General features: G+C 44.2%; 1 protein-coding gene across 6 annotated transcripts in view; it reads left to right on the forward strand.

The window, feature by feature from the left end:
- Positions 1–2,611: 2,611 nt before the first annotated feature.
- zgc:158270 (uncharacterized protein LOC791213 homolog) overlaps positions 2,612–13,779 on the forward strand; it is a 29,963-nt gene continuing 18,795 nt past the window's right edge. For 3 of the 6 annotated variants that reach the window (XM_017721639.1, XM_017721642.1, XM_017721641.1), the window contains exon 1: positions 2,612–2,696. In XM_017721639.1, the coding sequence (XP_017577128.1) occupies positions 2,636–2,696 (61 nt within the window). In that variant the 5' untranslated portion in view covers positions 2,612–2,635. Of the gene's footprint in view, positions 2,697–4,759; positions 4,929–13,779 lie in introns of those variants that run through there. The other 3 variants (XM_017721643.2, XM_037534494.1, XM_017721644.2) reach the window with 3 other exon arrangements.

Genomic DNA, 13,779 nt, shown 5'->3' on the forward strand with positions numbered 1-13,779 from the left:
ATATATATATATACATATATATATATATATATATATATATATATATATCAGATTTTCTTGTGATATTTGTGTGGATTTGTAGATGTCATCATTTTTGTTTCCATGACCATTTTCCAACCTCTTTTTGTCCCTAAGAATTAAGCAGGCTGCCTTTAAAGCTGAGAGTACTGATATCTGTTTACAGATCCCTTGTCCAATCAGTACTGATTTGTAATAGTACGTCCTGGTATAACCAAGAGTGAGTGCAGGATAGAGCGATCTGTCAACCAGGCAAGCAAAATAACTGGCACAAGGCAAACGCCGCTATGAGAACTGTTTAGAGTGGCTCTCAAGAGGAAAGAGGATGCTATAATACAGGATCCCACATCCCCTTTACTGCCCCTGTCAGTCAGTCCCATCAGGCCGTTGCTATAAATTTCCTCTGCACTCTAAAAAAAAAAGATGGTTCTTCAAGGGTTCTTTAGCAAAGAAAATGGTTCTATATAGAACCATGAACACTCAAAGAACCCTTTGCATGATTAAAGGGTTCTTTACATCAGGAAAGGTTTCTTCAGGTTGATGGAGAATGTGTTGTAGATGCTTCTAGCACCACAAAGGGTTCTTCTATTGTTACGATGTGAAGCTTCTTACAACACTTTTTGGCGCTATATAGAACCATATTCAAAAGGTTCTATGTGATATGGTTTTCCAGTTTTTGATAATATAATACATAATTTGAAAATACCCATTGGCCTTTACGTTGGGTGTAAATTTCATGATGAATGGACCAAAAGAAACGGCCCAGAAGGACGTGGGAAAAAATCTGGTTCCATTGACTCACATTAAAAGTAAAGTGGGTTTTTTTCCTTCTCCTGTAAAGTTACAACAACGATATACAACCATATATAACGTTCATCTGAACATCAATCTGAAGAACCGTTTCACAACGCAAAGAACTCTTTAATCAAACAAAGGTTTCTTTGAGTGTCCATAGGTACCATTTTCCTTACTAAAGAACCCTTGGAGAACCAGATTTTGGGAAGTTGTTTAATCCCAGTGGCTGCAAATCTTAATCAGTAAATAATGCACCACTATAAGTCAATACACATGGACTAATGCACACATTGTGCATGAAAACTTATGATGTGAAGGATATCACTGATTTTAGAGTATATGTTTTAGTATGCCACTGCATATCGCTGCTGTCGGATCAAAACCTTGTATCTCCAAAATGGTCACTTTACAAGAGAAGGAAAAAACCTACTTTACTTTTAATGTAAGTCAATGGAACCAGAATTTTTCCCAAGCCATTCTGGGTGATTTCTTTTGCTCCCTTCATTATGAAATTTACACACAATGTGAAGGGCGACAGGTAATTTCAAATTATGCCTAAAACTGAAAAACGTCAAAAATGGAGATACAAGGTTTTGTCCTGACAACAGCGATATGCACTTCTAAAGGAAGTTAAATCATCCTATTGCGCTCAGTGGATGGATAAGTGGATGAGTGCTGTGTGCATTGTTAGAAATGAAGGTTCCGTGCTGGTACATTTCTCTCATTCATCAAGGTATAAACAGTGTAAATGTTCCCTCAAAGGTTCCAAAACGCTCTTCATGTTCTTCATATCTTTCATATTCCATAAGCTCCATTCAGAAGCTGGGCGTCGTGTGAGGCTGTAGCTCTTCTCTCCAGTCTAATAGACGGTCATTTTAAACCCTTATAATAAAAGAAGCTGAACTTTGTTTTTCTACTGAAAGTCGACCCGTTTTTCCCCAAATCTGGGCTCTAAACTATAAACAGACGGCGTCTCTTCAGTGATCTGCTCTGGAAACATCACTTTTAGAAAATAACACAAAGAGCGGCGGAGATTTTTGGGCTTTCAGCAGTGAATTGTAAGCATGTAGGAATACGTGTAGATCATAAAACACAGTCTGTTTATTTGAGGGAGCTTTTACAAAATAAAATAAAATAAAAATGTACATTTATTTCATGCAGTTACTGACATAACCTGACTTTGGGGCAGTCGTGGGCTGGAGGTCAGGGAACCAGCCTAATGACTGGAAGGTCGCCGGTTTGATCCCCAGAGCCGAGAGAACATGACTGAGGTGTCCTTGAGCAAGACACCTAACCCCCAACTGCTCCCCGGGCGCTGCGGATTGGGCTGCCCACCTCTCTGGGCAAGTGTGCTCACTGCCCCCTAGTGTGTGTGTATTCACTAGAGTGCATGTGGTGTTTCACTTCACGGATGAGTTAAACGCGGAGGTGAAATTTCTCCGTTGGGGGACTAATAAGGGTCACTTAATCTTAATCTTATGATTTGGTCACGTGGATTCAGATGGAATGGACAAAGCCAAAAGACCAAAACGTACCCTGGAGATGTTACTGTAGTATGAGTCTCCTTCTGAGTTGATTGCTGCGGGTCTTTGAGTTATTGTTATTGTTCTAAGCTCTGAACTGTGAGCTTGTTTTATACGGTATAGAACAGTAAACAGTAGAAATCGCGCGGCTGTTATTTTGACTGCTGTTATGACCTGTCCGCTGCGCTGTCGGGCTTTAGGGCCGCGCGGAGCTCGACTCCGCCCCTCCACTGCATAAAGTGGCGTTGGTGGAACCGGAGCCGCCGTGACGTCAGTGCGGGGGGCGGGGAGCGAGAGACATGGCGGAGCGGCGCGCGCTGCAGCGGGACCAGGGCGAAAGGAGCTGCGGCACGAGCGACGGTGAGGGGCGTGAGGACGCAGGCAGGATAGCGGGGTTTTCATGGCGCAGACGGAGGCGAGCGCGTCGCGTTGTGCCGCAGTTTGTGCGGGAGCTGCCCTGATGATGCTCGCTAGCCCGGCTATTACCTAACGCTGAGCTAACGCTAAGCTAATGCTAAGCTAACGCTAGCTCCGCCACTGTTTCGGCTCTGCGGGCGAGCCTAGCGAAGGTCCGAACGGGCGTCCTAGGCGAGCGCAAGCGAGAACAGACGCTGGTTTGCGCGCAGTACGCGGACAGGCGAGGGGCAGGCTTAGCCGAGCCGAGCTACTGATTCACGAGTCGGGCTTTTCTGGAGTCGACTCTGACCTTCTACTCCTGACGCTGGAATGGAGGGAGTCGACTCTTCGACTCCGCTTCATTTCAGACCAGCACCGCTCCAGAGCTGGAGATCAGAGACAGAGCAGATACTAAACCACCCTGAACGTAGCTTGTCTGTTTTTCAGTGGCTGCAGACTATAGTGATATAAACCTTTGTATAGCCCAACTAATATAAGGTACACTGGTTCTTCCAGGAAAAGTCAGTGGTTCTACATAGAACCCACTGACGCTCAAAGAATCATGTGTATGGTGAAATGGTTCTTCAGATTGAGGGAGAGTCTTTGGTGAATGGGTCTGCTCAGACTCCTTTTGAAAATGCTTCTATGTAGCACCAAAAAAGGGAGTTCTTCTGTTGGTGTGATGGCAAGCTTGTAACAACAACAGAACCGTTTTCAAAAGGCTTCTGTATAGAACCATATATGCCATTCTTCATCAGTCCGAAGACCCATTTTCACTGGACCATTTAGCATGCAGATGGTTCTTTGAATGTTCAAGTCTCTATATAGAACCAGTGTCTGTACTAAAGAACCCTTGAAGAACCGTGTCTTAAAGGTGTAGCTTAACATATGATGACTGACTCCTTCAACGCATCTTCCTCAGAATTCAGGTTTCACGTGGTAACGCCGCTGAAGGAACGTTCGACCCGGAAACCCTGGAGTGATGTACTGAGAAGCTCCTCAACCTACAGCAGCCACGCCTCTGTTAAAATATACACCACTATTAGCCGCTTAATCCAAATTTCCATGGCAGAGTCTGAGTGCGGTCCGGCCCGTTGTAGAGTAGGGGTGGACAAGATGATATTGTCCCAATAATTATTGCAGTATGCCTTTCTGAGCAGGTCTGATCTCTTCAGTTCCTTAAAGAATACTGACCAACTGTATATTTCATTAGAGTGAGCATAATTAGATTTAGAGCTGTGCAGTTTGTAAGAGACTGAATAAAGATCACTACAGTTGGAGGCTTAATGTTGTTATTATTGTTGTTATAGTAGTTTTATAGGTTAAATTATTTTCTATTGTCATTTCCAACGTATTGAATTTCAGAAAAACTGAATATCGTCAAACGTGTGGCGTATCCTGGGAATGCTTTGAAGTGTCGTGATTTAATATTCTTCCCATGTCATCCACCCCGACTGTAGAGGCAGACGTTTGTCAGTGCCTGGTGGGTAGTGCTGGATTGTCTTGGTTGTTAAACACCTTAGCAACCACCTGGGACACCATAGCAAGCAGCTAAAATACCATAGCAACTGCTTGGACACACACTCGCAACAAAATCTGGGAATTAAGTTGTGCCGTCACTGCATTTTCTCCAGATAATTGACTTTTCTAGTTGGTGATCGTGGACTACAAAGCAATACTACTACTTAATAATAATAATAATAATAATAATAATAATAATAATGACGTGACACTACAGGTTCTAACTTTAAGTGTCAGGAAAAATATCGTGATGTGTCTCGGTCGTTTCTATCAGTGGCTGGTGATCATCATCAGTGATGGATCATCATAAAGGTTGTAAACAGACTCGCTGCTCAAACTCTCGACAGGCTTCCATCAGAATATCTCCTGAGCCGATTACAGGTCAAAGAATCGACTCCTAGCATTTTGGCTCTCTGAGTCGCTGGCCGCGAGTCCGCCCTGACTCCCAGACGTGCTGGAGTCAAAGATCCGACTCTTTGAATCGACTCCCCCATCTCTAAGCTAAGCCGAGCTACCCTGCGAGTGGCTAGCGCTAGCGCCACCGTTAGCTGGCGTTTGATCCGCTCCGGTCTACCTTAATAGTCTAACTGTTGTTCTGCTAACATGGACAGTGTTTCGTTCATTCCGGACGCTGGGCAGTGACAACGTTTGGCCTCCGGTGAGCGTAAATGTGAGGTGTGTTGACATCGCTGTGCTACCGCGCTAGCGCCGAGTCCGTTACGGTGACGATGCGTCAAACGGCGGTTCGGGATCTGCGTTGACTCGCGGTTTTGTTTATAGTCTGAAATGTGTGTTGGATTAAGCCTCGCCGCTGAGAATCAGTGCCGATGTCTGCTGTTTAGCGCTGATGGTCAAAGGCCAGGGCGAGGCGGCGGACGCGCACCTGTGTGGTCATTCGAGCTTGGGGGGCTTCATCATCGCTGCTGTTTATATGGTGCCTTTTCCTCGCGCAGGGGCGATTTACATCCCGAGAACACGAGCAGGTTAAGCAGAAAGCGTTAGTAGCAGAAGGAACTCACAGGTAGAACATTTCAGTACATAAGGAACAGCGAAGGCTTACGAGCAGCCTTTGGGAGAGTATGCCGTAATTAGGGGGCTGCTACATTAAATGAACGACCACCTATGGAGGTCCTTGGAACGTTGAGAGCCTAAATCGTGCAGTCTTAAGGTCTGGGGTGGGACGTATAGACGAAGCTCGACCAGGTGGTGAGGAGCCAGGCTGAGCCGAGTATTGTAGGCTGCGTTCACATTGCCAGGCTGAAGTGGCCCAAATCCGATTTCTCTGCCCTCATGTGACTCGGATCTGGTGTTTTCTGGGCCGTGTGGACGCAAATCTGATCCGACCTGAGCCACTTTCATATGTGGTCCTAGATCGGATGCGTGACCTTAATGCGAAGCTCAGATCGGAATTCGCATGCAGCATCGTTCAGCGTTACCGTGGCAACAGCGACGAACAGACGCCAAAGCCTGTGAACGGTGGAAAAGCAGCTCGTCTCACCTTTTTTGTCCGTCGTCTGGCTCCAGTGACGAAGCCGAGAGCCGATCAGAGTTGATCTTCTCAGCGAAGCTCGTTCTGCTCGTTAGTTTGGGCTGATGATGCAGTGATTCAGTCACGTGACGTTACCGAGCAGGATGAGCTCATGTGGGTCATTTCAGGAGGCCGGTTCGTTCGCGTTAACGACTGATTTGAATCGCTTACCTAGACGAGTGTGAACCGTCCCGGATTTGAGCCACGAGGCCTGCGGTGTGGATGTAGCTCTATGTAATAAGAACCTTGTACTGAAAGGGGCGTCATAGGTGACCAGTGAAGACCCGAGGAGCAGAGCGATATGATCAGCCTTCTTGGAGTAGGAGAGGCTTCTGGCAGCGGCGCTCTGTGCATACTGTAACCTACTGAGGGCTTTGATAGGGAGGCCAGATAGAAGTGTTCCTACGTCTGCTAGGCTGAGCGATCGTTAATATTATGTGAGTAGTATTAAGAACTGACACTAGTCATCGTCATCATGTTGAATTACATCAGTGTTTCACCGCATGCTTTTCTGAGCATGTTGTGAATAATGTCAGTACTTGGAAAGCACTTCCAGCTGCAGGATTTATTAAAGAGTGTAATTAGCCATGATTAAGTGGCTTTAGTGCAGCACGATGCATGAAATGATGATTAAAAACTTGTTTGGTAGTTTGTTTTTTCTCTTTGTCTGTTTTAACTAATCAGAGATCAGATAGATTTTGCTATATCGCCCGTGTCTGTTGTTCATATGCATCTTTTTTTTTTTTCTCCAGTTTTTTTTAACTCACTCATTCAGGATGGTTCTTAATCGTTAGATAAACGTAAATACACCTCTTTAAGCAGATGAGCGTGCTCATGTTAATGTAAGATGGAGTCTGACTTAAGCGCCTTTTTAAAACCTGATGTTTAGAGGCTCCTCAGACGTCTGGTTCCCATCACGACCACTGTGAACAGTTCCGCCTCGGGTTCTGTAGAGCGGAGCGTTTCACACCAAGCCGCGCTGAATGACTTCGTTTCCGTCTTACCTGTTTAATTCAAACATCTGTGGAATCCCTCTTTCAGTGATGGCCAGGCTGGACTGTTCCTCTAAACTTGTATCCAGCTTTGCTGAGATTTACAGGCTGTTCTGATTTTTCTTAGTTATTTTTAACGCATTTTTACTCTGGCGAGATTCTTCTGATTAGAAACTGCTTTGTAAGGCCAGTCAACCTCTCTTCTTACTCCATCCTACCCACCCAGAGAGCGAGACCAGTTGTCACCAGGGATCGAACTCGCCATCTCCTGATGATGGAGCCAACATTTAGATGGTTGCGCCCCTCAGGATTGCAGTGTTTTAAAAAAATAGAAAACATTTCCTTATTAGAGGCATTTTTCTGTGATCATTGCTGTAGTTTTATAGCCCCAAATCAACAGTTGGCAACATGCGGCTCTTTTACTGTCCTGTCGTGGCTCCACAGCTGAATCAGATCAGTAGGTAATAATAAAATAATCCTCCTCTACAGTAAAATAAAGCTCTGCTGATCCTTCAACACAGTTTAACAGTAAATGGTCTTAAACGCTGGAGTTAATGTAGAACTGCTGATTCACCCTTTAACCCTGAAGATCAGCGCAGACGGCTGGTCACCATAGCAACACAGACAACAGTATCGCCCAGCTAGTAACTAACGAAACAGCAAAGAGAGAGATTTAAGACGAACATCGATAATTTGGAGACGAATTGACTTGTTTGTGTTTAGTCACTCCAGCTGGTTTAATGATGCGTTTAATCTGCAACGAGAAGCTGACAAACACTAAAACGTCATGAGGCTGAAGTCGCTTCTCATTAGAACTGTCCCGTTCCGCCTTAAATGGTGCAGCGATTTAAAACCTGGTGCCTCAGGCACTATTTAAGGTGGAATGAGAAAATTGGACCAGAAACTGGCGAAAGAACGACTTGAGCCTAAAAAGTCAAATGTTTTGCAAGAAACTGTTTTACTTTTGAGGGAAAGTTTCCTGCCAGAGATGCGAGAAAAGTAGCTGAGCTAAAGATTAAGATTATATGTTTTAAGCTCTTATTAGCACATTAGCACATACTGAGACATATTTACAGCCACGGTGGCAAAATGAACAGAAAACATGGCCCTCACTTTTATTGAAAGGACAGAATGACTCGTCACATTTGAGATTGAGCTGAAATTGAGATTTTTTTCCAGTTGGCGAAACCACAGTGTGTTGTGGTCGCTTGTTCTTAGGAAGCTTATCTTCAGCATTTTTGGCATAACCTTAAAACACGTCTGTCACACGTATACAGAGCCGACCTTATAAAGAGTAACATGATATCCTCTTTCAGTATTCCTTCTCTTTTGTGTTCTGGAAGTCCCAGGTACAGACTCTACTCGAGTCGTGTTGGGTTTCCTGTTGTTCTGTTAGTCCTGGGTGATGGTTTTGAACGAGGATTTTGCGTTTTATTTCACTAATATTTGATTGGTAAAGTGCTTTATCGCCATGATTTGATGACCAAAAAAAGGTTGTTGCTCTTGCCAAGTGGCTTGTTTTTAGCGTTTTAATTCTGATTTGTGTGCTTTGCTCGTGGTGCCCAGGCCCTGACAGTCAACCGAGGGGTGTCGTACACTGAGTGCTTTGGATTAGAAGTTTATAACCTGTGACAATTGACTTTAAATAGCATGCTCCATGCTTTCCATGTGCTTAGATGTTGTAGAAGGCTTCATTTGGTCTAATTTAAAGAGAAGAAAACAACGAAGCAGACCAGTCAAAACAGGCTATGTCGAGTTTCTAAGCTTGGAGTAGCAGCACTGAGGAAACCCGGCTTCATTAACTTTATATCATGCTGCCTTAAGTGTAGTTTGTGTGGTTTGCTGAAAATGTAGTGCTTTAATCTGATCAGTTTCACTCAGCGTTGTCAGCTGGCGCTGCAGTTCCTCAGGCATTTAGCTCTCTGTACGTGTTCAGGTCGTGCCCTGTGCCTTGGACCTTGACCAAAGTCTGCATGAGCTGTAAGTAAAGGAGATTGGCACGGTCAGTCAAGACCTGTTTAAACTGAAACTAGATGGTTTTGCTTTTTTTTTAAAAATATTTTTGCTTGAATTTTTTTTGTATGTAGTTGCGTTGTTGGCTTTTGCTCTGAGAGCTCCTTTCTTGGTGAAGTTGTCACGCTCCTTTGAAGCACATAGAGAGGAACGTTGATTACATTCAAGAAGATGAGCGTAAAAAGAAGCTCAGACTTATTTCCTCTGTTATGGTTTGTTAACAGGAAACAAGCTTTTTGGGTTTTACCACTGCGGAGGCGCTCCTGCGTCCACGTGCTTCACCCTGCGTTGTCTGCTGGTTTAAAGCGAGCCTTTATGTCAGATCAGCATGCCCTTTAGACATGCTGACATCTTCCCTATTTGGGTTGCGTTTATCACCGTCATTATTGCGTTCTGGCTGATATCCAGCAGTGGTTGGAGTCTGATGACTTGACCATTCGCTGACGAAGCCTCTCAATTATGGCACATCACTAACCACGTTTAAAGCAGCCTGATAATCCGTTAATAATCCGACTGATGGCTCAATCGGAATAGAATATGTCCATGTAAACACCTCAATCAGAATAGACTAATCCGATTGAGGCCAATCGGAATATAATTTCCATCGGATTGAACGAGGTGGGTAAACCTCTAAATAATCAGTTAAATAGATGAATAATAGCCGTGTAAACGCCTGAATCTGATTACACTCCAACTTTCTGCGCATGCACGTCGCGTCACAGCGAAAGGTTTATAACTGGTCTGCAGAGGAGACGAGGTTTATACTCTGAGCTTTAAAAGACGGCGGTGGGACGGACGTCCAGCTTGTGTGCATCAGAGCACGACGTCTTCCTTTAAGTGCGCGTGAAGGTCGTTTTTCTGAGTCTGACGTCAGTTTAAAGCCATTAAAAACTCAAGCACTGCTCACTGCTGCTCATCTCACTCTGACTGGACCTCATGTGATGTTTGTTGTCATGGTAACGTTCACCATCAGCGCTGCTCCACGCATCCACGTCATTCCACATCGGATGACTTGTAGCGAGCATGTCATCGAAGATTTTCGGCAGATTGTTGAGTAGAGTGAGCATAAACACCTCAGTCTGAATCTGGAATCCCATTGTATTCAATCGGATTGGCAGAAATCTTTGCATGTGAACACAGCCAATGATGGAAGGTGTAACTTTACAAGAGCTGGAAAAGTCTTTTGGCATCGAAGGTGTTTTTGTCTGTTCATCATTAAATATTTGCACAGGTGGCATTCAGATTAATGCATTCATTATCTTTTTTTTAATAATCAGACGATGTAAAGGGCGTTTTCTGCTGTTCCTTTCTGAAGGAGTCTAGTTTCGGTTCCCAACCCCCAAACTGGTGCTTATCTGCTGTCTTTGACTTCATTGACTTTCATAGTGACTGTGCCATCTGTGCCACCTGTGCCACTGCGCCTGATGCCCCACCTTCCTCGTACAGATAGGGGCTTTTTAACTTTTGTGTTCGTTACATAATGAAACGTTACTGGTTGGTCTTCAGATGTGAAAAGATTCATCAGGTGTTTCTTCACGGTCTTAAAGATGCCACTTCAAGGGTTCTTTAGTATCTCTGTAGACCGATCTGCACCATGGACCACCATGGAATTTCATTTCGTGCAAACCTCATGTTTTCCTTTCCGGTGTCGACCAGAGGAGGATGGGTTTCCCCTTCTGAGTCTTGGTTCCTCGCAAGGTTTCTTCCTTTTGCTCTTAGGGAGTTTTTAATGGGGGCTTGGACCCTGATTTTTCTGTGAAGCTACATAAATGAACTTTGACTTGACTGAAGAAAGTGGTTCTACATGGAACCGTGGACACTCAAGGAACCCTTTGCGTGAATAAAGCGTTCTTCGCATGATTTGTGTTATTCAGATTGATGGAGAATGTGCTGTAGGTGGTTTTATAAAGCACTGAAAGGTGCCAAGCTTGACATCGTAATAATAGAGGAACCTGTATAGATTTGGTACTGTATAGAACCCTTTTCTGAATGGTTCTATATAGAACCATCTACAGTTTCCATCAGTCTGATGAACCCTTTCACCATGCAAAGAACTCTTTAATCATGTTCTTTGAGTTCTAAACAGAAACATTTTCTTTACCAAAGAACCGTTGAAGAGCCTTCTTTAAGAGAGAACGGTGGCAGAACTTGGGTGGTGCTTTTCCTTTTGGAAAATGGTTCTATATAGCACCCAAAAGGGTTCTTCTGTTGTTACGGTATCAAGCTTGTAACAATAAAGGAACCCTTTTTTGTGCCATTATAGAACCATTTTCCAAAAGGTTCTACATGGTACAGGCTGTAAGGAGTTTCATGCACATTTTACCTCTGTCTGAAGAACACTTTCATGATGCAACGAGCCCTTTGATGGGCAAAGGGTTCTTTTGGTGTTTCTGGTTGTATATAGAACCATTTTCTTTACTAAAGCATCCTTGAAGCACCGTGTTTTTTTAAGAATGCACCATCTGGTTATTTGAATATATTCAGCTATTTGTTTAACACTGTATACAATTACCAGTGACCAGAGTACATTATCCAGCGTTATCCATACTGATGTAATGTTTACTGTTTACACAGCGAGCTCGGTCTGATCCCAGAGTTGGACCCTGGACAAATGTACTTCTTCCTTGCTTGTGGTTCTCCGCAGGATGCCTCTGAAAGCTGGAATACTTTGCACAGGGAACATTTTCTCCACGTAAAATCTGATGAACCTGTTTAACTTGATCTGTTGTGCTTCCTATGTAATGTGTGAGTGTAATATCGTAGTGTCATCGTTTGCCCCTACAGGCGTAACTTCATATCTGTGCATCACTAACAAAGTAGGTTTTCCTTTTGGTTCTGTTTAAAGGTTTCCTGTCCTACGACTGAATTGGTGAAGAAATACTAAAGGTGTGCTGGTTATGAAGTTTCAACCAGTTCTAATTTCTTTCTAGTCAGATGTTCAGACTCTCTTGATGCATCAAAAACCAAATTCTTGGCCAAAACCAGAAAAACCTATTAAAATCATTACAGCTGGTTACAGAATGCGCCATGAAGTCCAGCATGTTGGCCGGCATCTGTTCACAATTCCCTTATCGGAGCATCCTCGGTAATTGGCCTGTATGTAACAGGACATGTGGTGTTCTTCTGATGTTTAAATGGTCCAACCATCAGGAATTCATATCAAGACTGTACCTCCTTTTGTTTTAGTCATTGGCCACAGACATCAGAGTAAATGCAGCAGATCTGTATTTAGCTCACTTCGTTTACGTTACAAAATTGACCAAAAATTAAGACTTTATCAGCAGTTCAAGTATCAGGAGCAGCTGATCCTGACTGATTTCGATCAAGCACACCCAGGAAGCAGCGCAAGAAGCCTTACGCGGTCACGTGAAGATCAGCTGAAGTGGTGCATCTCTCTCTGGGTGTTTTCACACATAACTGAGTTCTGTTAAAGTGAACCTGAAAAGGAACCGACTGCAGACGACCTCAGTTCTTTGTGTTCACAACCAGAGGTGGACGAAGTACACAAACCATGTACTGGAGTTAAAGTAGAGACACCCAAGGTAAAATATCACCCCAGTAAAAGTAGAAGTTCCTCCCTTTAGACCTCCACTTGAGTAAAAGTACTAAAGTATTTACCTTCAAATGTACTTAAGTATAAAGTAAAAGTACTAAAAGAGTAATTCTGGCTCTGATGCCCTGTTATCATTTTTATAACCAGACTGGCTTCATGAACTCATTTCAGGTGAAAGTCCTCCAGCGTCTCTCTTGGTAAACCAGTCTTTTAATAGAACGTCATTAATTAGTGACGCTGACGTCTATTAAAATGATCAGAAGCACAAAACACTGAAGGTAAACAGTTTCCATCAGGGAGAACCGAGTGGCTCTGAAATCACTTTTTACACACAAGCAAAGTTTCAGTTTCAGATTTATTTACAACTTAGTTCCAAGTTTAAGTTGAATGAAAACTGGCTTTAAACTCAGGATCACAGATGAATACTCAGACTTACTTTGCCCTCACGGTGTGCGCGGTGCTCATAAAGTGGGCAGCGTTCTCTGATAAATCTGACCTTTCAGGTGGTGAGAGGGGCTCCCAGGCCCTGCTGCTGCTCTCCTATTGGCCGCGTTGAAACAATTGGCCGACGTGCATCACGCAAAACTGGTAAAATCACCAGCTTCGGGCCGCGGTGGGCTCCGTTTTCGGCCGTGCTCCTCACTGAGCTCCAAATCCGCGTCTGCAGTGAAATGATGTATTAGGAAGAGCGGCGGTGTGTTTTCATTCATTCAGCGTTCAGTTTGAAAGCAGCTCAAAGCTCAGCATTGCATGCGCACACAGCAACAGACTTAAGCACGTTTAAATCACCCAGGCTCTCACGTCTTATCGCCATAAGACTTGTTGCAGACCACGCACAGGCTTTATCTTGTAGATCCTTATGAATGAGATTTGGTGGTCTGTTTATACCTGCTGAAGTGCTGAAGACTGACTGGACTGGCAAAAAGCAGAGCGAGGCCGTTTTATTCACACAATGCACAGATCAATCAAACCACAGGATGAACTACAAACGATCCGGGTTGAGACCACCGCGAGGTGTTGTCAGTTCGGTTTGTTTTTGGGGCAGTTTAGAGGGCTCTGAGTTTGGCGTGTTCACATGTGCGCAGAAAACCATGCCTCCACTTCAGACGCTGAAACGCCCACGTGTGAAAACGGCCTTTCTCTGAGCTGCTCATGCAGTCACACTTCGCTACGTCTCTACCCATCGCTTCCTTTTCAGCTCATTGGGGTTTGGTTGAGCGTTTTTGTGCATCAGCAACACCGTCTAAATAATGGAGCAACCTCAGCTCCATTGGCGCAGGCAGCTGTGCTCATATGTTTGTGTATTCTGGTCCATGTGTACAAGTGCCAACAGTCAGTGGACGTAATCTGAAGCTGGTCAGCTTGTCCTCCTTATTATGCCAGGCTTGATGTCCTTGGTCAGGGCAGAGAGCAGCAGGGATCTTATTAATGGAGAAGGAG

Source organism: Pygocentrus nattereri, chromosome 25 (genome assembly GCF_015220715.1).
Source record: "Pygocentrus nattereri isolate fPygNat1 chromosome 25, fPygNat1.pri, whole genome shotgun sequence".
NCBI classification, from domain to species: domain Eukaryota; kingdom Metazoa; phylum Chordata; class Actinopteri; order Characiformes; family Serrasalmidae; genus Pygocentrus; species Pygocentrus nattereri.